At 41.6% G+C, this 25255-nt stretch overlaps 1 protein-coding gene across 6 annotated transcripts in view; it reads left to right on the top strand.

Moving 5' to 3' along the window:
* The window catches only part of SNCAIP (synuclein alpha interacting protein), a 164221-nt gene that overhangs the window by 91774 nt on the left and 47192 nt on the right, over nucleotides 1-25255 (top strand). For all 6 annotated transcript variants that reach the window (XM_070793263.1, XM_070793258.1, XM_070793259.1 and 3 more), the window contains one exon: nucleotides 7393-7465. In XM_070793263.1, the coding sequence (XP_070649364.1) occupies nucleotides 7393-7465 (73 nt within the window). The remainder of the gene's footprint in view (nucleotides 1-7392; nucleotides 7466-25255) is intronic.

Genomic DNA, 25255 nt, shown 5'->3' with positions numbered 1-25255 from the left:
TCTCCTCTTTCACCCTCATCAAGAAAGTCTATAGTTCCTCTTGACTTTCTGCCATTAGAGTGGTATCATCTGCCTATCTGAGGTTTTTGAAATTTTTCCCCGCAATCTCAATTCCAGCTTCTGATTCATCCAGCCCAGCATTTCTCATGATGTACTCTGCTTAGGTTGGTTCAATCAGTCTGTTGTGCCCGACTCTTTGTGACCCCATGGACTGTACATGCATGGTGACAATATTCAGCTTTGATGTACTCCGTTCCCAATTTTAAACTAAACCGTTCCATGTCTAGTTCTAACTGTTACTTCTTGACCTGCATACAGGCTTCTTTGGAGGCAGGTAAGGTGATCTGGTATTCCCATCTCTTTAGGAATTTCCATGCATGGGATATATATATGAATATGTAGATGACCAGTGTCTATACTATGTAGAGCTAATGGTTGAAACTGTGGGAATCAGTAAGGTCACCTGAGAAGCATGGAATATGAAAAGGGAAGAATGTCCCAAGAAAGGAACTGTGCAGAAGTGTGTCCTGTGAGGAAGGAGGAAAAAGAAGCTTCTCCAAAGAAGACAGGAAAGAAGTTTTCAAAGATATTCCTTCAAAGAGGAAACTTAGGGAGATAGAAAGAGGGGGAGTGATGATTTAAAGAATGTAAAGGACCACTTACGATGGTCAAGCGTGGGAAATAGGTGATTAGAAAGAGCAATGTCTGAAAAGTGCCCCTGGATTTTCCAGTTAAAACTCACTGGTGGCCACAATAAGAGCAATGCCTGTGGGTGAGGGCACAAATACCACAGTGCTGTGGCTGGAGGAGTGAATGCAGAACTGAGGAAGTGGAGACAGGAACCAAGGCAATTCTTTAAAAAACGATGGCTGTGAACACCTGAGCAGGAAACTCCACCCATGACCAGCTGAGGAGGCAGTGTGTCTTGAGGCGGTGGGGGTGCTTGTTTAATTCTGTAGGATCAGAGGAGAGAGCTGATGTTGAGAGTGTGGCTGAGAGAAGGAGAGAGCATGAGTCCAAGGAGATGGGAGAGAATGAGTTCTGAGCCGTAACAGCAGGCTAGTGTGATGAAGGTGTGGAGTGTGAGCACCACATCCCCAGAGAAGGGAAAACAGAGCACGATCTGTTAGGGAGGGCGTGAAGTCAGGATGCTGCTGCCTTGAGTTGGGCCATTGGAGAGGAGGTCACAGTTTTAGGAAAATATTGCACTTCTGAAAGTCTCTGTTCAGCTGTGTGCCTTTGCTTTCCCTACCAGCTTTGTACACATTTTTGTCATTTTTAGTGTGTGACTGTGTAGATGCCTGCTTGCATTTTGGAAAGCTACGTGAGAAACCACGAATTTCAGGATAGTTGTTTGGATGACTGGCCTAATTATTTCTTTTGGAAACTCAATGTGGCCTTAGTTGCTTAAAAGTCTCTAGCTTGAAAAAGTGTTAGGATTTTAGTTCTTTCATTTTCTGTGGCTCATGACCATTTGAGTAATGTCTGCTCATTCACCCAACTGGCTCCAGTTCTCAGGAGCAAGGGCCAAAGCTTTCAGCTCTGAATAGTATGTAGGGTGGTCAGAGGTCCCCAAAGCCCAGTGTAGAAGTCACAGCCTGTAATTATGAATCCCATGCACGTTCAAACTGTTTTGCATGGCAGAGTGACAACATTGGGATGTGTAGGATCATCTTAACATCATAGCAACTCTGTGTAGTTTGTGAAGCTGAGTTTCAGTGTCTGTTCTTGGGCATGGGTTCTCTTGGAAGGAAAGACCAAAGAAGTGAAATAAAGTGCTGAGACAGGCTGGGCTGTCCTTCCTTTCCTTTCCAGTCCCAGCCTGGCCACCCCTCTTCCTGGCTCATCAGTTCTCAAGTCTTGATCTCCTGAACTGCGAATTATGAGAGGCACAAAGATGAGGAGGGAAGAGCTGTGGTACACACAAGGAAGATGAATTAGAGAGAAGAGACCAGAACATTTCACATCATTTTATAGCTTGCAGATTCACTTACATAATCTCATCTGATTATCTGTGTTTTCTGAATAAAGAAACTGAGCTTCAGAGATTAGAAATGATTTCTCTGCCCAGAACTACAGAGTTAATAAATGTCAGAAGTAGGACTTGAATCCAGAGCTTCTGGCTCCAAATCCATTGTCTCTGTACAAAAGGCTAAGGCATCAGCTGCCATTCATGCTGTGAATATATTAGAAGTGTTTATTCTTTTAAATATGTCCTTATTACATTGCTAGACTGGTAGGTATGGCATTTTCTAACATGATTAGTGCTATATAAATATTACTGAATACTACCAGTGGCTCAGAGGATAAAGAATCTGCCTGCAATGCAGAGACCTGATTTCCATCCCTGGGTCGGGAAGATTTGATCCCTGGTCCTTCTCCAGGGAAGATGCCCTGGAGAAGGAAATGGCAGCCCACTCCAGTATTCTTGCCTGGAAAATCCAATGGACAGAAGAGCCTGATGAGTTTGAGTCCATGGGGTTGCAAAGAGTTAGACACAACTGAGCGACTAACGTGCACATGGTTTCTTAAGATTAGTGCTATATAAATTAGCACTACCATTATTAGTATTAGTATTGCCACCAGTATCATGAGCTTCCTAGGAAAATTTCATTTTACTCAGTTCAGTAAGTACCTAGTATCTGGTAAATAAAATATTGTCCATACCCTCAGGAAGCAGAGAAAGACATTATGTAAAGGTATAGATGAAATGTCACATGATGGATTCTGTACTGAACATATGGCCAAGATAAAGAAAGAAAGAACAGTGGTTCTTGAGCTTTACTAGGCATCAGAATCACCTGAATGGTTTGTAAAAACACAGATTGCTGCTGTTGTTCAGCAGCTCGGTTGTGTCCCACTCTTTACGACTCTATGGGCTGCAGCATGCCAGGCTTCCCTGTTCTCTGCTACCTTCTGGAGTTTGCTCAATCTCATGTTCATTGAGTTGATGATGCCACCCAGCCATCTTATCCTCTGTCGCCCCCTTGTCTTCCTGCTGTCAGTCTTTCCTGGATTGCTGGGCCCTGCCTTAAAGTTTCTGGGGTGGGGCCCAGGAATGTGAATTCCTAACAAGTTCGTAAATGGTGTTAATGCCATTGGTCTGGCCACCACACTTTGAAAGGTGAGGTAAGTTCCACTTGGGAGGATCAGAGAAGATATTATGAGGGATCCACAAGAAACTTAGTATTATTGCAACCAGAAGAGGACAGTGGTGAGAGATGAGTCCAAGCTCATGGAAGGCTGCCCATGCCATGCTAAGGCCTGTTGATCATTCTTCTAGGGGCAGGGCAGAGCCACTGAAGATTTGAAACTGAGAAGCACCCTAGTCAAACTTACATTTTAGAAAGCTAAGTAATTTTAGAGCAAGTACAGAAGCATGGAAGGAATTCCCACTCACAACCTAAATATGAAAGGACTTGCTTGACCGTCTATAATATTATGTCCCAGGATTAATCATATGTGTGTATAGCTTAGCATTTCAGACCATGAATAAGTTGTTGTGTGCCATCCATATATACTAAAGACATCATCCTTTCCCTCAGGCACATGTGGGAGCCAACACAGCACAGGGGAATGACAGAGCACACGACAAGGTTTTCTTTTCAAGGGCAGAAAAGCATCCCTTTCTGACTTACTTCACTTAGCCTGGTAGTCCCTGAAAAGTGAAGTGAAGTCAAGTGTAAGTTGTTCAGTCATGTCCAACTCTTTGTGACCCCATGGGCTATAAAGTCTATGGAATTCTCCAGGCCAGAATACTGGAGTGAGTTGCCATTCCCTTCTCCAGGGGATCTTTCCAACCCAGGGATCAAACCCAGATCTCCTGCATTTCAGGCAGATTCTTTACCAGCTGAGCCACCAGGGAAGCCCATGATAGTCCCTAGTTGCATCCATCTAAAACATGGCAGAAATGAACCTATCTATGAAACAGAAATAGAATCACAGACACAGAAAATAGACTGGTGGTTGCCAAGAGGGAGGGGGTTGGAAGAGGCTGGATTGGGAGTTTGGGATTAGCAGATGCAAACTGGTATATGTAGAATGGATAAACTACAAAGTCCTTGGCGGGAACTGTATTCAGTATCCTATGATAAACCACAATGGAAAAGAATATGAGAAAGAATGTGTGTATATATGTATATGTATAAAACTGAGTCACTTTGTTATACACAGCAGTAGTGAACACAACATTGTAAGTCAACTATACTTCAATTTTAAATAATTAACTAATTTTTCAGGAAGAGTATGTTCAGTCAGGGCTGAAGCAATCAGGCAGGGTTTCACAGAGAATGTAGAACTCTGTGAAACCCTGGCCTTGAGGAGCTGGCCTTGAGGAGCAGTAGCATTTGCCCGGCCAGAAGAAAGTGTTGCAGGCAAGGAGGCCCTGGAGTAAAGGAACTGAGGGGAAACTAAACTTTGAATGCACAGGGACATGGAAGAAGTGGAGGCAACTGTTCAGTCTTTGGCGGGGGCTTTCCTTGGAGCATGCTGGAGGGGTGGAAAAGAAGTTTGAATCAAAAATATTGCTTCCTCTAAAGATGCTTAGAAAAAGAAAAAATTAGAATGCAACACAGAGATAGGAAATATAGTACTTTTTGGCCATCTCCAAGGCCCCTCTCCTCTCTTGTCACTCAAGGATAATAGGAATCAAGGGAACACAATATAAAGGCTTGGGTTGAGGTCAAGACACAGGACAGAAACGGGGCTTTCGTTCTCTTAGGGCCAAAATAACAGTCATGGCTACCCTGGGAGCTGGCCATTGTCCTGAGAATAGGTGGGCTGGTGACCTAACAGCTCCTTATAAAAAGCCATCTGTCCTGTGAACCCGGGTGACGTCCTGGGAAAGCTTTCCTCTCAGCTCCCAGATGGTATCACAGTGCATTTGTGAAAGGAGATTTCCTGGGTTGTTTGCTTATTCCCAGATATGAAAATTATTTTTTTGTGTCAGTTTTGTGAATTTTGATTTCTGCTGTATCTCTTCATATCACAACTTAACCATCTGTATGGCACTCTCTTAAGTTTTATCTTGTATCCAAAGAGCAGTATACTTGCTGAAACAAATCCACAAATTGATTTTTTTTTCCCTCGTGTGTTCTTATAGATTTGTTTGCAGTGTAGGTTAGAGTCATTGCTGAATTTGACATTCCATATATTCTTATAATTATCCAAACTGATTTTTCTGGCCAACACATCATCTTTGTCTTCAATTACTATTTATTTCCATGACCAGGAGCAAGCACATGACTTTTTCTACAATGCCATATTCCCAAAGAATTAAGATAGATACCTTCCCAAAAGTGACTTCCTGTGTGCCTGTGGGTGAGAGGCAGAGCCACCAGAAGTGAAACAGATCGAGACAGTGGATGGGGCTCAGCCAGGCTCATCTCCGGAGCTCAGTCCCTGTACCAACCAGGCATCCTGTGGGCTGTTGAAGTGGAAACCTCATCAAATTAAAAGTGATTGCATACTGTGGACCTTTGCAATCACTCTGGAGGAGCTGAAGGTGCAGCTAATAAATCATAGGTTCTGACATTTCTGACAGGTGGGAGGTGGCAGTTAGGATGCATGTGGCTGGAAATGCAGATAGCAGCACACCCAGTTAAATACTTACCATTAGGCCCACTGAGCAACTTATTGAATTTACCATTGACTATATTTAAACATGATCAATCTGAAATTTCCTGTCTGAGATTTTGCCTCGGAAGAACAGGGAAAAAAGAGAGAGAGGGTAAGACTTTGCCAAAGGGTGCTTTCATGGGGTTGATGGCAGCTGAAACAAAAGGCCCAGTTTTAATTGAATCACAGACTGTGTAATTATTTAACCTGTACCAGCTGGCCTCAGGAAGCTACCAGATTTCCTTAGAGAGCTTGTACTTGGCCAGAAACAGAAGGTAACTTACTAGTAACAAGAAAAATGCTTCTGTACCTGTGTTACCTCCCACACCCAGAGAACTTAACGTAAAAGGGGAAAAACTTCCATGGAGTTCATTTTTGGCTTAAGAGGCCGTCCTCCTTCCCTGGAGGATGTGAACGGGTTTGCTAAAACACCTGTAGTCTCTGAGGAATAGCCAACATAAACAGGATGTTATTGCATCAGGCAGGTAAGAGTCATTTCTCTAATTAGTCATCTGGGATTTCATTCTTCACGTGGAAGTACTGGAAATTTAATTTGTTTGTGATGTGCAATTGGCTAACTGACAATAGCTCCAACTGCCCCTCCCTCTGTCTTGCTGTCCTGATGCTTCATGGAAAGTGCAGGGGTGGGACGTGGGGGAGCTCAGTGTAAACACTGCTTCATCCATCAATGTCAAGCTAACTGAAGCACCTTCCTATAGACAAATGTGTCCCAAATACACATCCCTCACTTGTAATGCTGGAATAATCCTAATGAGCTTCTCGTGATCATTTTTCTTTTAGATTAAATGTTTTTGTTTTTCTCAATCCCCCTCCCAGTTTTGCAACGTGAAGTCATTCAGAATCCATGCTCATTTACATAAGAGCATCATTCTTAAAGGTGCGGAGTAAACTTTTTAGGAAGCTATATATTATGAATTAAAGTATGATTGAAGACCGTCCCTGACTTGGCCTTTGATTAAAGAAAGAGTTCATCCTATTTACATTGTTTTAAAACACCCTTCTCCAAAGAAAGATTAATTGGCATCAAATGTCATTCCTATACATTATAACTATTGATTTTACATTTGTTGTAGCTCCTCTGATTTTATGCCCCTTTATGTCATAATCTATCATCCTGATAGCAGCCCCTAAGTTGGTGCTGGGACAGAGCCTGAAGGGTGGTTTCTTTCAATTTAGACTAATCTATCTGTGAAACAGATGAGCTTTCAAACAGAACCGTGCTCTTCTCGCTTTTCATAGCATTATCCTGATATTTCCCATGGAGATCATAGTATGATTTGTGGCAGCATTAGGGACATTTCTGTAGTTCAGGAGAGATGGATCCTGGCTACCCTGGCTGCTGTAGGAAGCCGGGTGCTCCTCTTCTTGACTTTTTTTTTCCATACATAGATTCACTCTTAGGATTCAGAGTGCAAATATTATGGCCATCTTCTGGAAACTGTCAAGGTTCAGAAAAATCCATCTTCCACAAGTAGCAGAAGAAATAGAATATCTGCTGGCTATACCCCACCTCATTTGTTAAAGGACTGTCCAGACCTCTTTTTAATCTGCATCTACTTACATGTTTATAGGTAGAGTCTGGGCTACAGCCAGATCACCAAGCAGTCCATTTAGTGTAAACTTAGACTTTCTGGACATACATGTTGTACTCAAGTATCACTTCTTGTGTTTTGGTTTTCTGGCCAGTTGAGTGAATGTAATGCTCTTGTTTTAAACTGTTACTTTACACTCTTTTTCCTCTGGCTTCCTGTTCAGTATTCAGTCACATCACTCAAGACCATCCCGGAACTGTGCCGAAGATGTGATTCGCAAAATGAAGACAGATCAGGTAAGTTTCACTCATCTCTTTTTAACCTGCATTTTAGAGTGTGGGGGACTCCTCCTGGAATCTCTTCCCCCATCAAATTGGTTGCTCCTGCTTTCTGTTTTCTTCTTCTTTTATGGCTTCTCCATTCACCACCCACCCCCAACAAACAGATGTTAGGTCATCCTCCAGAGACTAACTGGACAGGGAGGCCCTGATGAGGACCCAGTTGTATACAAATAAATGTAGGCGATCATCGTGGTGGCTCCAAACCACAGTATACGCAGCAATTTACTGCAAACCCGAGAAACCATTGGTGACAAAACATAATGATGCAGGCGCCAATGAAAAAATGTTGGATACGTTTACTACCCAGATGGCAAGGACCAACTTGGGGGATGGTGCTTTGCCAAAGTTTGAAATCCTATCAGGGATGCGACATGATAGAATCTGCAGTAAGGCATACTGTAACAGTTAAGATTAAAGCAAAGCTTTGGAGTTTAATAGTGTAAACTAAACAGAGAATTATGGCATATAGATGAAAACCAGCTGGCTGACCTTTTCTCCTTGCACCGCCCCCCACCCTCGACCAAAATAAAAGTACATTCAGGATTGTTTTTCCTTCTGAAAATCAAATTAAGCCTCTTTGCTTTTCTCTCTGTGATGGGCAAAAAATGAAAATAAAAAAGGATATTGATGGGAATGATACCATAGCATTAAACTATGAAATGATGTTTGTTATTTTTCCAACTAATTACTCTAAGGCATCACCATTAACCTTGCCAAAGCGGGACCTCTGATAGTAACTAGAATCCTAAGAACTGCAGATGATGGGAGACTTAAGATAATCCTTGAATTAGGTGCATTGTGTTTGAAAATAAATAGATCTTCCTACCTATACAGCTATGAGAATTCTAGGCCTTTTGAACTGAAACAACTGTACAAAACTTATTTACTTTTCTTCTGGATCATTTGTTTACTATCGACAGTTTGTTTAGATGAGGTGGGGAAAATAATTCGTCTATCTAGGTTTGTTTATCTCTTTGTTTTTCTGTGTGAGTGAAAGTAATGTTTCATTGTCTGGGTCAGAATCGTCACGGAAGATAGTTTGAAGTGCAAATGAAAGTTTTCGCTTACCTCCATTAATTTTTTTTTTTTTTTTAATTTCAAGCACACTCAAGTTTCTATGGGGTTAACAGAGGCTTTGATCACAAGGCTTATCAGAATGTGCCTCCTTAAAAGCCATCCCCAGATTTAGAGTTGAACCCTGTGATCAGTGACAAAGGCAGCAGATTCAGTGGACAGGCCCCCAGCCTCAGAGTCCAAGACCTCCATCTGAGTTAGCATGCAACCCTTTACCCTCTATCCCACCTTGAGCCTGTGACTCATTATCTATAAAATAAAAAAGAAAATTTTCTGCCAGTGTTGCTAGGCTACTGTTAGTATCAAAATTAGGTGATGTATCTGAAGGTACTTTGGAGATACAAGATTTTCTTTTTTTTTTTTTTTAAGTTGAAGATGTAGAGTAAGAAAGAAGACTTAATAGCAAACACTTCAGTAGTGCTTAATGTGCCAGGTACAGCTGTAAGCCCTTTACTTGTGTTAACTCAATCCTAAAATCCTTGTGAACTAAGTACCATTAGGATGTTTGTATTATATGGATGGGCGAACTGAGGCACGGAGCAGAGAAGTTAATTATCTTACCCAGAGTCACACAGCAATTACATTACGGAGTTGGGATTCAAACTCCAGGAAGTCTGTCTCTGGAGTCTGTTCTCTTATACATTCCTTATACTATCAGATAGCTAGACTTAGGGATAGTAATTTAATTTCAGGATATTTTAAAACTTTAAAAGCTAGCATTTTCCCTCACCAGTGAAGTGGAAAATTTGTTCTTTGTTAAATAGTTTTTCTTGCTTACCAAGTTAAGTGAATTAACCGAAACTTTTAAAAATAATTTTCCTAGGGGTGGTTTATTCCATTTTTCTCCAGGTCATGTGACTTGTAGCCACTTCCACAATAGGCGCTGTTACAGATTTCTTCTGTGGTTGAGAAGGAGGCCAATTTCAAGTTCAGATGCCTTCAGACTCACCCAGAGCAAACATCCAATGCTCAAGGTAATCACCAATGATTAGACCTGACAAGAAACGAATGTTTGAGGGAAAAACTCAGGCCTCTTTAATGGGATCACATGTACACCTCCAATTTGATGGACCATTTGGAGGCTGGTAAAACACTTCCTAATAGAGCAAGAGCGATCTTAGAAAAAGAAACACACGAAAAATCAATCTCTCCAAAGCACCACTGTAGAATTATCTGTGAACTCCTTTGAAAGAAATCTCAATATAGTAAAGTTTTCACCTTCCCTTTCTGAAAGAACTGAGCCAGTCTCAATGAGTTCCATGGGCATTCAGATGTAGAAATAGTCCCCAGCTCCCCGCACTGGCCCCCCATCCCAGCCCCAGGTCTTTCTTGTTTCAACAACCTGGGAGGAGTTGGCTCCAGGAGCCCTTGCAGATATCCGTTGTTATGATAATCTTTTCGAACCCATGGCAGCAGAAGACACATTGGCTCCTGAGAAAAGTCCACGTCTTCTGGATGGGGGAACTTTCCCCTAAACTTCTAGTGACTGTGAACATACCCCACCCAACAGAGACGTGTCTCTTTACCTTTAAGTCCGTTAGGCACTTTCTGTGTAAGCCATCAAATAGTAATGTCCATCCTGGTATTAACAAGTCTTTGATGAGATAGCTATTCTTGGAGCCACTCATTCTTTTATTTATTCATTCCTCAAGTAACTTGTGTGTTTTCTGTCCTGTGCACTGAAGACAGGGTAATAAACAAGGTATAGACAGGCCCTGTTCTCAAAGTACTTACATCCTGGGGGGTGACAGACAAAGGCAAGCAAATGAATACATAAACCAGATCATTCCCAATAGTGATGAGGTGATGTGAGGCTTGTGACAAATTAACTTATAGTAGGGAAGAGAGAAGAGTTTGGGGATCAGGGAGTGTTCCTAGGGCCCAGCCATGGGAAAGCCAGTGGAGAGCATTCAAGGCAGAGGAACTAGCAAGTGCAGCGCCTCTGAGTCAGAAATCAGCTTAGTGGATGCAGAAGAAAAAGAAAACCAGTATGGCTGTGGAGGGGTGGGGGGTGGGGTGATCAAAATGAGGATGAGGCCAGGGAGCCATTCAGGGAGGGTCAAACTCTACAGGGCCCTGTGAGTCAAGGAACGTGGAGTTCAGGTTTTATGCTAAGACCTCTTAAGAGCACTGCCAACAGAATCCCAATTTTTCTGAATTCCTATTACCTGGAAGGAAGCCTAGAGTCATAACTCTCGAAGAAGGATCCCTAAAAATCATGTCGTTTAAAAAGGAGAGAAAGTGAGAAAGAGCAGATAATAAAAGCAGTTGGGTACAATGTTGACAGTCGATGGATGTGGGTAAAGAGTATACATGTGTTCTTTGTACTTTTTTTATTCTTTCAACTTTTCTTTAAATTTAAATGAAAAATGTTTTGATTATTTATAAGTGAGTTTTTAAAAGGCTAAAAGTAATACTACTGTAGTCCCAAACCCATCAGATCTTAGAAAGTGATGGTTACTATGCTGATGGGATCATCCAAGCCTATACCCCATCATGTTAGTGACGGGGAGCTCACAGTCTCACAAAGCCACCTATTCACAGAGATTAGTTTTTGTTCAGCCAAAATCAGTGGTTAATTTTTGTTCAGCCAGAATCAGCGGCCCTCAGATGTCCATCCTGATACCTGATTTTCCCTCTGGAACCGTAGAGAAGGACCGTTCCTCCTGGGCAAGGGTGCTGCCACTAAGTGTCTGGAGATGGCATTCACCCTTGGTTTTGTCTTCTCCAAACTAAAATTTCCCTCCCCAGTTTTGAGTGTGTCCTGCTCAGGCTTCTTGCTTTCTTGTGGACGTTTCATTTATCAGCATCCCTCTTAAAAGTGGTGCACCCAGAACTGCACCTGAGGCCTCCCCATGTGTGATCTGATCAGAACCTGTCAGCCCCACTGATCAGCCTCAGAACTTAGCACACACCTTTCCTGCCACCCCTAGTGGGCTGCAGAGGCACAAGCAGTGCCTGTCCTTTCTGCCTGTTTTTCCAAGTGTTCCGAGAAGAGCAGGAGTTCAGATGAACCCTGTTGGTGGCCCTTGGAAGCTTCTCCATGAGACATACAGCCCAGGGTTACCCGCTTTGCATCCCTGGGCCCTGTGCCAGCTCCACATGGACTCTGAAAATGCGAATGGCCGAGTGCTGCCAGAGGTCTGGGGCAGGCCCCCTGTGCCTTCCATTTGCTCACCGACACCACGAGTCTGCTCTGAGTGCCCTTCCCATAGCCAAAGGCATGGATTCCTATTAAAATCTGTATTTTCCCTGACAGGGTAATACTGTCAACTGTGCTCCTCCTGGGGATCTTCCCAACCCAGAGATCGAACCCAGGTCTCCCACGTTGTAGGCAGATTCTTTACAGTCTGAGCCACTGTATGACTAAACAGAATTTTTGTCAGCAAAAAAGGTTTTGAAAAGAAATGTGAAGAAATTGCAGATACCAGAGGAAGGCAGGAGGAAGAAGAACAACTAGGACTTAGGCGCCTGAGAACAAACTTTGGTGTTTTTGGAGTTGTCCAGGTATTACTGAGTTCTCCCAGTATGTCTGAGGTGCTCAGTGTACCAGGTATTAGGCAAGGTCTTCTGAACACAGCTTATTTGTCCTCAGAATAATTCCCTGGTGGCTCAGACAGTGAAGAATCTGCCTGAGATGAGGAGACCCAGGTTTGATCCCGGGGTCAGAAAGATCCCCCTGGAGAAAGGAATGGCAACCCACTCCAGTATTCTTACATGGAGAATTCCATGGACAGAGGAGCCTGATAGACTACAGCCCATAGGGTTGCAAAGATTTGCACATAACTGGTCAACAAACACTTTACACTTTTACTTTCAAAATTATTCTCACAGGAAAGACTATACTAATGGTCTTTTTATTGATAAGGAAAATAAATGCCCATTTTATTGACTAGGCAACTGAGACTCACAGAGAACAAATACTTTTCCCAGAGTTCCGCATTTGAAGGCAAGTCTACTGACTGCAGAGCCCCTATGAAGTTTAACAGCTGAAGAATAGTCGCGATCTCAGGAACCGTGCGTGGCTAGTGGTGTGAGGCAAGGATTAGCACCAAGGATGTTATGTCTGAAAATTTTGCACCTGTAAGAGAGAGTTATTTGTAAAACATTTGCATGTTTTCTCTGCTTAATCCCTGTTCCTCGTGTAGAGAAAGACGACAGAATAAGGCAGGGAGTGTTAACTCTATTCTCCATTTCCTCCATATGAGGATTAAATGCGTTAAATCGACATATGGTATTCAAATCAAATGTATTCAATTTCATTGACTTTGAGTTTCTTTTAATTAATTGGACACTCAAATACACATTTGTTTCAATTCATGGTTTAAGTGTCTCGTGATTCTTACAAGTATGTATCTGCTCAGCTCATATAATTTTCTTATGAAAGAAGGCAGATAAATATTAATGCAGTTTTGCATCGGAGAACTTAGTTGTGCTAAGGTTGGGAAACTTGGTTATGTAACAGTAATAAATGGCCTTGGGGTGTGTTTGAGAAGAGACACTGAAAGGATTTCAGTACCTAAATAGTAGAGAAGATCACTGGTATGACCATTTGAGTAAAGAAAAATCATACTTTTTAAAGTTCAGTTCAGTTCAGTTCAGTCGCTCAGTTGTGTCCCACTCTTTGCAACCCCATGAATCGCAGCACGCCAGGCCTCCCTATCCATCACCAACTCCTGGAGTTCACTCAGACTCACATCCATCGAGGCAGTGATGCCATCCAGCCATCTCATCCTCTGTTGTCCCCTTCTCCTCCTGCCCCTAATCCCTCCCAGCATCAGAGTCTTTTCCAATGACTCAACTCTTCGCATGAGGTGGCCAAAGTACTGGAGTTTCAGCTTCAGCATTATTCCTTCCAAAGAAATCCCAGGGCTGATCTCCTTCAGAATGGACTGGTTGGATTTCCTTGCAGTCCAAGGGACTCTCAAGAGTCTTCTCCAACACCACAGTTCAAAAGCATCAGTTCTTCGGCGCTCAGCCTTCTTCACAGTCCAACTCTCACATCCATACATGACCACTGGAAAAACCATAGCCTTGACTAGATGGACCTTTGTTGGCAAAGTAATGTCTCTGCTTTTGAATATGCTATCTAGGTTGGTCATAACTTTCCTTCCAAGGAGTAAGCGTCTTTTAATTTCATGGCTGCAGTCACCATCCACAGTGATTTGGAGCCCAACAGTCTATCATTGGTTCCAATGTTTCCCCATCTATTTGCCATGAAGTAATGACTGGATGCCATGATCTTCGATTTTTGAATGTTGAGCTTTAAGCCAGCTTTTTCACTCTCCTCTTTCACCTTCATCAAGAGGCACTTTAGTTCCTCTTTGCTTTCTGCCATAAGGGTGGTGTCATCTACATATCTAAGGTTACTGATATTTCTCCCGGCAATCTTGATTCCAGCTTGTGGTTCTTCCAGCCCAGTGTTTCTCATGATGTACTCTGCATAGAAGTTAAATAAGCAGGGTGACAATATACAGCCTTGACGTATTCCTTTTCCTATTTGGAACCAGTTAGTATCTGGTAAAAGTCATTTTGGATGTTTATTTAGAAACCTTATGAATTTGCTATATTTTTAGCCTTTGTGCATGCAAATTTTGTGGAAAAAAAAAAAACCCTGAACATTTGAAAATCCATGGTTTTCTAAGACTTTTCAAGGATTTGGCTAGCACCAAAAATAATATATTGACATGAAATTTATCCTTTCAGTGCTGCTGTGGTATAGCTAATGATGCTAAATATATAAACCTCCTGTTTATATATTATTAAGGTTTCCCTAAAAGCATGAAAACGAAAGTTGGTATAGAAGTTTAAATTGAAAGCCTGCTAACTAATCCATTTCACATGATCTAATATAAAATGAACTCAAAGAATTGCGAAACAGATTTGTTAAGATCTCAGGCAAAAAAATGAACACTTCAACCTGATATGGCAAAGAATCTGACATTTATGACAAATGTCTTGTTTAACCACAGTAAAAATTTACATACAGTAAAGCATATAGGTGAGCATGTTAGTCATTTTTTATTTTTTTTAACAAAATTATAATTATAATGGTGACATAATTCATTTTTTAAATGGTAGGTAAAAGCTACAATTAACCATGCCACCAAAACAAAATCACTGTATTTCTTTCTAGCATTTTTTCATGAGGCGTATTTTTTGTATGGTTGTCACCATGATGTAAGGGCCATTTTATCCACTGCTTTTTTCTGCTGTTACAAAATGTGTATGGCCATCACTTTGAATGAACCACAGATCTTAGGAAAACAGAGCTGCCCCCTCTGTCTGCTTTTAATCCATTAACACTTACGGATTAACACATAACCCCATATTTAGCTTATGTTTCTGAAAGAAAGAATATGAAGTCAGTACAGGGAAAGATAGGAACCAGGGGGTGATAGAGAAGTTAAAAATAAAACTCTTGTCAAAAATAATGTAAAGGGCTGGCAGTGGCAGAGATTAAATACATTGCATCTTTTCCCCTTCTTTACTTGAATATTTCTTCCCTTTGCTTAGCCATGGATATAAGCCCTGCACCTCCCTGATTGTCTAGAAGGTTGTGCAGTTAAGAAAGTCAGGAATGAGGCATTGTCAGAGAGGGAGAAAAATTCAGGGCAGAGACCCAGTCTCATCCCCCCATTTTGGTTTTACTGAACTCAAAACTGGTGGAGAAATCTCCTCTTGGTAGAAAAGAGTTCAAGGGAATCCCAGTAAGGAAGGGTGAGAACTCAGGGAGATAAGCATCATGGAGGGAGGTAGGGGAAAAAATGAAGCCCAGGGTCATGGGAAAACTGGTACAGAACCTGAGTGCTTTTGACCTTGTGCAGCCCCCAGGTGACTTCCTCCTCAGAAGTCACTCCATCATAAGGGAGGAGGGATTTTCCCTGCCCCGCCTTCACAATCACAGCAATGGTATGACTGGGGAGGGGAGCATCATTACTGATTTTGGAGTTTCTCAGCATCTCAGAGAGCACCCCACTTCTGGCTGAGAGCTTATCCTTTTTCTTTAGTCTCCCAGTGGGCTCTTTCTTCCTATTTAAAATGAACGGACGCGCTTTGTCCACTTAGCTCCTTTGCCCTGACTCTTCCCCTAAGAAAAAAATTTGAAAGTCATGTAATAGAAACAGGATACTAGAATCTCATAGTTGAAGGATTCTCAGAGGCAGTAAAGAATCATCTACAAAAATCCAGACCCTTCCACGGCACTGATTGCTCAGGCCCTCGCGTCTCACAGTGCGATCTGGAGCCAGAACCAAGCACGGTCAGCACCACCCGTAAGCCTGTTAGAAATGCAGACTCGGCCCTGCTCCAGACTCCCACATCAGAATCTGCATCCTACCAAGCTCTCCAGGCCAATCCTTTGTGCAGATGCAAGTTTGAGAAGGTGAAAGTGAAAGTCACTCAGTCATGTCCGACTCTTTGTGACCAGACCCCATGGACTGATTATACAATGCATAGAATTCTCAAGCCAGAATACTGGAGTGGGTAGCCATTCCCACCAGGGGATCTTCCCAACCCAGTGATTGAACCCAGGTCTCCCGCATTGCGGATGGATTCTTTACCAGCTGAGCCACAAGGGAAGCCCTCAAGTTTGAGAAGCCCTGACTTAAGCCACCCTTACATTTCATCTGAGTTAACAACCATGAACTAGTCTCACTTCTTTCTTCACCATCAATTCTACCACCCCATGTTTCCACCAAGTAGGCACAAAGATGTATTTTTAAATATAAAGTTGGACTTCCCTGGTAGATAGTGGATAAGAATCTGCCGGCCAATGCAGGGGACAAGGATTTAAATCTGGTCCAAGAAGATCCCAAATGCCACAGAGCAACTAAACCAGTGAACTCCAACTACCAAGCCTGTATGCCGCTGCTGCTGCTGCTGCTAAGTCGCTTCAGTTGTGTCCGACTCTGTGTGACCCCATAGACGGCAGCCCACCAGGCTCCTCCGTCCATGGGGTTTTCCAGGCAAGAGTGCTGGAGTAGGGTGCCATTGCCTTCTCCGAAGCCTGTGTGCTACAGCTCCTGAAGCCTGTGTGCCTGGAGCCCTTGCTCCACAAGGGAAGCCACCACAATGAGAAGTCTGAGGACCGTGACGACAAAGAATAGCACCTGTTCTAGCAAAGCAGTGAAGACAATATATAAATATATATATTTATAAATAAATAAATAAATAAAATTATTTAAATTTGATAAATATATAAATATTTATTAAATAGCCAATATATAAATAAATAATAAATAAAATTATAAAAAATGTAAAACAGACCCTTTTATTCTCTGTGGAACGCCCCTAAGAATACCCCATTTCACTTAAAATATAAACCAAACTCCTTTTTGTGGTCAATAAAACCCTCAAATGAATCGGCCCCTGGCAACCTTGCCTAGCTTCATCTTTGCTCTCCTTCACCCTGCCTCACTCTGCTCTAGGTATGAGAACTATGAAACCTGCCAGATTCTGTCTGGCATCAAACATTTGAGGATGGGCTTCCTTCTACCCAGATCTCCACAAAATCATCTCTTATCCTATATTTTCCCCGCAGGAGAAAGATGAGAATTGTAATTCTCATCTTACCCTCAAGTAATTGTGTTCTCATCCTCAGATCTTGGCTTAGGACCTATCATTGCCATGATGAGGCTTCTCATCTGTTCTCTGTTCCATCAGAGCACTTTGCATTTTGTAATTTCTCATTCATCTGTGTACTTGCCTGCCTGTTGGCTTGCCCTCTACGGACAATGATTATGTCTGTTTCGTTCCCCTCTAAACCCCTAGAACCGTGTGCACAGAGAACATTCAACAGATGTTTGTAGAATGAATGGACCCTGTAAGAGCCTTTTAACATTCTACCAGTTACTTTAGCACTTCTGAATAAGTGTTATCCTATTCTTGTATCTCTTGCTTATACTGCAAAGAAATTGCCACCTTTAATCAGTTGAAGGAATTGGCAGCTGAATTCAGAACTAATTCTCGGTGATAAGATGACTCTAAATTTAGGCTGATGCCATTAAAGATAAACAAAGTAGGGAAATTCTTCTACTCAACTGTTTCTAAGAAAACTTGTTATTAAAAGCCATTTTACTAATGTTACTTCATAGTCAGTGGTTACCAAAATCTATAGATAGAGTATACAGTTAGGGATTTAGACTAAAGTGAATCTGAAATGAGTACAACCAGGTTTTATTACTGGTGTCTAGGATTCCATTGCCCACATGTGACCCAAATAGAAAAAAAAATGTGGATCACATGTTTAGGGGATGCTTTTCATTTTGATAAGGCAGTTCTGTGGTATTACGGAAAGAAAGTTGAAGTCCAGGAATCTCAGTCCTGGTTGAGCAGTCAGCATAGTGTGTAACTTTCCATATAACGCTTAAAATTCTCCTAGTTCACATTTATATTCAAGTGAGAAGAACAGAGGCACCACTCACCCTCTGCAGTTGCTATGAAAACATCTAGTGAAATCATACACTTGCCTTGTAGTCAGAAACATAGGAGGTTTTACACCAACATACTGTGTTAGCAATTTAAAGATGGAGGACATTTTAGGAAAGTTCTAATTAAGAAACTGGAGAGGTTTTTTATTTTCTGATAGTTTATAACAGTGCCTGAGAAGTGTGTGCTGAGCCGCAGTGGACAGAGAGGAACGCGGCTCTGCTCGGCTTTGTCCCGGACGAGCCTCTGTCTGCTCTTTGCTGCATTCCCTGTACCTGCCCTGTTCTCTCCACAGCCTTGTAATGGAGAGCTTTGCCGGGGCCCCACCAGCTCAGGTGGGCAGACCCTAGTGAAAACGGGGGCTGCAGGCCAGGCTACTTCTTCCTCTCATTTCTCCACCCTTCCAGACCTTTAAGTGCTTCCCCCTCAAAATGGGACCAGAGTTCATACACTGAACACTTTTTTCTGGAAAATAGAGTTCATTTAATGTTTAGTTTTTAAAAAGTGGGAGAACACTCTTGCATCCTAAAGATGTGTACACCCTTTTCTCTTCTTGTATCTAAAGCTGTATTCCTAATGTGGATACGTGACTTCATACAGAGAAAACTTTACTGATGGCATTCTGGGAGCCAGCCATCTGTTGGAGCTGTCGAGTAGAGGGTAGAGGATGGGGATCTTTTTCAACCCCCATCCCCTGCCCTGCCCACCCCCTCTGCCTCTTGTTCTCTTAGCAAGGAGCAGTCTCTTGATGTTTCCTGGCCTTGACAGATCAGCACTGTAAAACATCGCCACCTTCAGTTAAAACTGGTAAGCGTGGTTCTGCACTTTCCAGAAACCATGCTGAGCAAGCTCTCCCCTGTCTCCACACTTCTCTGCTTTCTGAGCCTTTGTACCCTGCGTGGATGTGTATCTCTCTCTACAACTTAGCACTGAGAGAGGGAAAAAAAAGGAAACCTGGTAATGGGCTTAGAGTGGATACAAGAGTTAATCCACTCAAAAGGTTTTGCTGATGTCAGAGTGAAGGTCAACATGCTTTCCTATCAGACTCTTTGAGACCTCATGGAGCCCACCAGGCTCCTCTGTCCGTGGGATTTCCCAGGCAAGAATACTGGAGCGAGTTGCCATTCCCTTCTCCAGGGAATTTTCCAGACCCAGGGATCTTCCAGACCTGGGGATCAAACCTGAGTCTGCTGCACTGGCAGGAGGTTCTTTATCACTGAACCACCTGGGAAGCCATTTTAGGTAACAGAATAACTAAAACCATGTACTTTCTTGAGAATCACCCACTGCTCTTTTATAGGGACCATACTTTTAAAAGGTCCAAACATTTTAAGTAGTAAAAATATTATGTCACATTTCATGATAGAACATACATCTTTGGTGAAGAAGTATCTTTTCTATCCAGGTAGTAAGGGATTTTGAGTATTCCTATGAGTTTTCACCCAACAAATAGATGTGTGCAGATGGGGCACAAAGTGATGTGAGCAGGTCTTGACAGTTCAGGGCAGGGCTGGGAATTACAAAACTGGAATCTGACCCTTTCTACAGCTGCTTGGTATCAGCAGCCACTTAAATTCAGGAAGTTGAGAACCAAATCAATGAATCTTTTCCATTAATATTTTAACTCTCAATGTGAATAAATTTTCGGTTGGTATTTTTATAAGAAAATCCTCTATACTTTCCCCTCAGCCTCACAGCATGCTCAATAAAGGGTCTGTGGCACCAGTGAAAGGGATGAGAAGACAACTCCATGGGGACGTTCCAGAAACATGTGTTCCTCACTTCCACCAGCTCTTCCCAACATCGTGGCCTGACACAATGCTCCAGATTCAAAGTTAACCCTTTCTTAGTTCAGGTTCCAATCTAGTCCCCACGGATGGTACAGAGAGTACTCAGCAAGTAATCTTCAGTCAGGCTATGTATCCTTCTTCATTTGTCATGAGATGATGTAAGTCACCTGTCACCACTCTTTGGAACTTGAAGTGTTTTTGATAAGTGGGCCCATGATGGATTTTATTTACATTGGATTCAGGAAACTTGACTCTAGCATTGATCCTCCTGATCTTTCATTGATATCCCTCTCTTAGGTATAGAAGTGGAGGGAAATGGCCTCTTGGAGAACTTTGAAGTCATGTCCTTGAAGATGCCTGGGTTTCCAGTAGCTGTAGATGTGAAGGGCATTGTTGTGTACATGTTAAGGCAATTACAGCTAAAGCTGATTGTTTTGTTTCTCAAGGAAAATAGTATTCCTTTACCTTTTAACAATAAATAGCAAGAAAACAGTATTTTATCATAAAGATATCCCCTTTTTCTTCTTGATGTCTAAAGCTAATTTTCTAGTATGGACACATAACTCCATATTTAGAAGTAAAATAGACATTTTGGGAGCCAGCACTGACGTTCAGTCTCAAAAATTGGATCCACCGTTGCAATTGCAAACTGTACATTATCTTCCTAAGAAAATACTAATTTATCAGTCCCAAGAGCCAAAGAGTTGTTCTGTGTCAGCAATCAGCTTAGCCTCATAATTATAAATTTGTGAGGATCTGTTGAAAGACATGGATCCAGAAGAATTATAGTGTTTCATAGTGAGTCACTCAGAATAAAGAGCCCTGTTATTTGTAGACTTTCCATACAGTCATAGAAATTTAGAGGTGGGTCAGGTCTTAGCCATCATGTGTCTAACCCCTTTATTTTACAGATGAAGCAATTTTGGCTTAGAACTTAGGAAATACTTGAAAATAATACATAGCACATCTTCAGTAGCTTTACCAAGACTGTCTTTGAAATATTCAACACATTCAATGTGTCTAAAATGTGGGCAGGAGTGACTCACTGTGACAAGACTCATATGTATGTAGTATACTTTGCATCTTTGGTCTAGCATGTTCTTTTGTACCTTTGTCCCCCCTGTGCAATGCCCTCTCTCCTCCCTTCATTCATTTATTCATTTTTTTAAAAGGTTTAGTCCTTGGTCCCTGTATCTGTGACATGCTGTGCTTGAGAGAGGGCTGTTATTAACAGATTGGTTCATAAGCAGTCTTTAAGAGACTCTCAGTAGAGAAGGTGAGACAGATGCTCAAGTGAATTGTTGAAACAGAGCTTTATAAATGCCTGACTCTCAGTATGGGCAAGTCTATCTCAGGGCACTGAGAAGCAAGGGACAACAGTTATCTGGGAAAGTCAGAGGAAGTGAACCAAGGAGGTAACACATGAGGGGAATCTTGGCAGATGAGCTTCCATCTCAGCAGCTGCTGCTGCTGCTGCTAAGTCACTTCAGTCGTGTCCGACTCCATGCGACACCATAGATGGCAGCCCACCAGGCTCCCCCGTCCCTGGGATTCTCCAGGCAAGAACAGGCAGAGAAGGCAGCAAAGGCCTCATGGGGCAGGGGTACTCTCCACAAGGAGGGAGAATGAAAGAAGGATATGGGGCATCCAGAAAGGGTGAGTTTAGCGATGGAAAGGCAGAGGAAAGTGAGTGATATGGGAATAATGGTGCTGAGATGAGAAGATAACTTAGAAAATAAAGAATGCTCAAGAATTTAGCTACTATCCTGAAAGTAGAAGGTTCGTCAAAACTTAGTTGTTCAAGTATCGTTTCTGCAACATGGGTACATGTAAAGTTTTCTCTGCCATTTTTGTTTTACCTGTAAACCACTTGTATTATTATTTTAAACCTGTTTTTCTAAGACCACTTATTTTTAGCATATTTGTTTTTAAGAGAAACTTTAGGTCAGTGTTGTAAGTGGAAAATTGGTGTCATAGTAAATTCAAGGACATCATTAAAATGGGATAGAAATAAAGTGTTTCTGTGAACTCTTTGCTAATGAAAGTCTCTGAGGTGAAGGCCCACAGTCTCATTATTCTGAAAGGAGTTTGTAAGTTTGGGGGAGGAGTTAAAGTCATTGTAGCACCTAACAGAGTTCTTAAATTAAGAAGAAGAAAGAGTTGAAAAGTGAGAAGCTTGCTTATTCTTTAAATCAGGGGTATTTAGCATGGTTTCTGTGCACTGGGATATGCCTCCCCCATAGTGGGGGAATATTGTTTTAGGCAGTACAAGGCCACCTCAAAGTTTCTAAATTAAGAAGTGACAAAATCAGACTTATCTGAATAGGAGATCAAAAAGGAAAACCTAAGAAGTAGACAGAACCCTGCACAGACTATGGGAAGGTCTCAGTGTGGTCTAGTCAGTGTGGTAAGATGAAGCAAGGGACCAAATTAGAGAAGGATTGAGGATCAGTAAGACTTGCTGCCTAAGGGCTGAGGGGCAGGGATCATAAAAGAGAAGGGTCCTCATATAAGCGATATCATATGATATTTGTCTTTTACTTACTCTACTCAGTATGACAGGCTCTAGGCCCATCCATGTCACTGCAGATGGGGTTATTTCATTATTTTTTATGGTCATGTAATATTCCATTGCATGTATGTACCACATCTTCTTTATCCATTCATCCATCAGTGGACATTTAGGTTGCTTTCATGTCCTGGCTATTGTAAATAGTTCGGCAGTGAACATTGGGGTACGTGTATCTTTTTGAATTATGGTTTTCTTCAGATATATGCACAGGAGTGGGATTGCTGGATCATGAAATCTAAAATAAAAATGGTACAAATGAACTTATTTACAAAACAGAAATAGAGTCACGGATGTAGAAAACAAACTGTGGTTACCAAGAGGGAAAGGGAGGGAAGGATAGATTGGGAAGTTGGGATTTGACATATACACATGTTTATGTGAAATAGATAGCTACTAAGAACCTACTGTATAGCACAGGGACCTCTAGTTACTACTCTGCAATGACCTATATGGGAAAAGAATCTAAAAAAGAGTGGATATCGTATATGCACAACTGATTCATTTTGCTGTACAGCAGAAACTAACACAGCATTGTAAGCCAACTATACTCCAACAGAAGTTAATTTAAAAAAAGAAATAGATCAGTGATGCCTTGGAGGTAGTTTGCTTGGGAGCCAGCATACATGGTCATATGATTCCGGAATACATTTAGAGAAGATGGAATAGAGAGAGAGAGGGTGTGTGTTGGATAAGGAAGTGGAAAGGAGAAAGCAGGCCAGTGTGGAAGGCGATACAACCCCTGGATCAGAACATTCTACCTGTTAAACATACCTGCATGACGTGGGCTCACGTTAGATGCTTGTTGAAGACATGGTGACCTGTAGATGGTCAGCAGGCAGTTGGAAACACCCTGCTGGAGATCGGAGACATTCCAAGTGCCAATTAGATTAGGAGAGGGAATTATGGCCTATAAGTCAGCCTCAAATGCACTTCCATTCACCTACTGACCATTTAGAAAATGTGTGCCATAATCAGGACTGGTTTAAGGTGTATTTTATATGTTTCCTTTCATAAGATGTTGAAAATGAATCCACTGTACCAAAAAGTCACTGAGAACCTACTCGTATAAAGGAATTTCCTGGGTGCTTTGACGGATAGAGAGAAATTAGACACAGACTGTGTTCTTACAGAGCTTGTAAAGATCTCATAAGGTAATAGATCAGATTTTCAGAGATTTAAAGTTTAACATGTGAATTGTTTATTCATGATTTCCAGGAAACAAATTTAGCCTAAAAGTCTTCCTAGTAACCATAGTTAGTCTGATCTTTGTTTCCATGCATTGTAAGAAACTTATTATGGTGTTGGCATAGAACAACAGTATAAGTGGAATTTTTGGTAGACTTGTCGAATTGGAAGTGAAAATCTTGTCAGTCATTAAGGGCAATGATGTTATGCTTAAAATGCCCATTTTCCCAGCTTAGGAGAAAGAAACTAATTGAGTTTTATCTTTTGTATATAAACAAAATTTTACTTCTCAGACAAGTATATGGTAATAAATGAGAGCATTCTCATGAAAACTTGTCATCTAATCCATTTTTTTCTAACTGGGCTTTTTTTCCCAGGAAGTCAAGACAGAGACTAAAAAGCACAGATTTCACACTCAACCTAAAAAAAAAAAAAACCATAGGTTTGAATAAGGAGGACAACAAGCCTAATGTTGATGCCCAGTCTTCAGTTTCTAGGCTCTTCTGTGGAAAGAAGTGTTTTCTTAAGATTCAGACAGAATTCATTTCCATAGAGCATTCTTAATGGCCCCTGTCAGAAGAAAACAGCTGGGAAACATATGGTATCCATTTCCCTGTATCACTTGGAAAAAATTTCACATGTAAATAAAGCCAACATAAAAGAGTAGCCCTTTGAACCCACGACCTTATATGATACATAAATACATTGGTACAATGGTCTCGTTGTACTGGCCCACTAAGTTATGTGGCTTGAAAATTTTTTTATTACATCCTGAGATTCACATTATCAAGAAGTTCCAAAAACATGAAGGTAGTTGGCAATATATGAGCAAATGCTGTCCCTAATAATAAGTGTATATCTCAGAAATGTTAAGGAATATATATATATTCTACTATAAGCTTTTCAGATAATTGATGGATAAAATTAAAGGCATATTTACATATTATAAACTCTGTGTCCACTGTTTCTCTGCTCTTTTAAAAAAGTAAGTAACCATGTGTTCTTGAAAGGAAGAGTTAAAGGCTTGGCAAGAATTTCTGGCAGGCATTAATTTTTTTAGCTTTACATTTTATAGGGCAAAAGGACATATAAAGGATAGAAAGACTTTGAAATTTATAATGGACCAGTTGGAATTAGTCTTTGCCTTTGCATATTTACATTTCATAAATAACTAGAAAATCCAGCTCTCGGTGATTATCGCTCCTCTGAGTTTATTAAAAGGACTTTCGTTCCCTGTGAAATTAAGCTGTGAATCCCTCAGAAGGATGCACTTTGGGCATTTTTAAAGAAATTTACTGTGTTGTACAGAGTGAGATTCAAACTCAGATACTAGCATTTGTTAATTGTCTGCTCTGTGTCAAGAACTGTATACATGTAAGAACCAGAGTTAGCTAAAGGCAGAGGAGCAGCAGCTTAAGAGCATCTAGATACCTCCCCTTCTGGAATATTCTCAATTAACACCCGTTTCATTTGTCTATGATGTGGGAGACCTGGGTTCGATCCCTGGGTTGGGAAGATCCCTTGGAGAAGGAAATGGCAATCCACTCCAGTACTATTGCCTGGAAAATCCCATGGACAGAGGAGCCTGGTAGGCTACAGTCCATGGGGTCGCAAAGAGTCGGACACGACTGAGTGACTTCACGTTCTTATTAGACAGAATCCTGGCCTCACTCCACAGCTGACAGTGTTCTCGTA

Source organism: Bos indicus, chromosome 7 (genome assembly GCF_029378745.1).
Source record: "Bos indicus isolate NIAB-ARS_2022 breed Sahiwal x Tharparkar chromosome 7, NIAB-ARS_B.indTharparkar_mat_pri_1.0, whole genome shotgun sequence".
In the NCBI taxonomy this organism is placed as follows: Eukaryota; Metazoa; Chordata; class Mammalia; order Artiodactyla; family Bovidae; genus Bos; species Bos indicus.
This window is presented reverse-complemented; position numbering and strand designations above follow the sequence as displayed.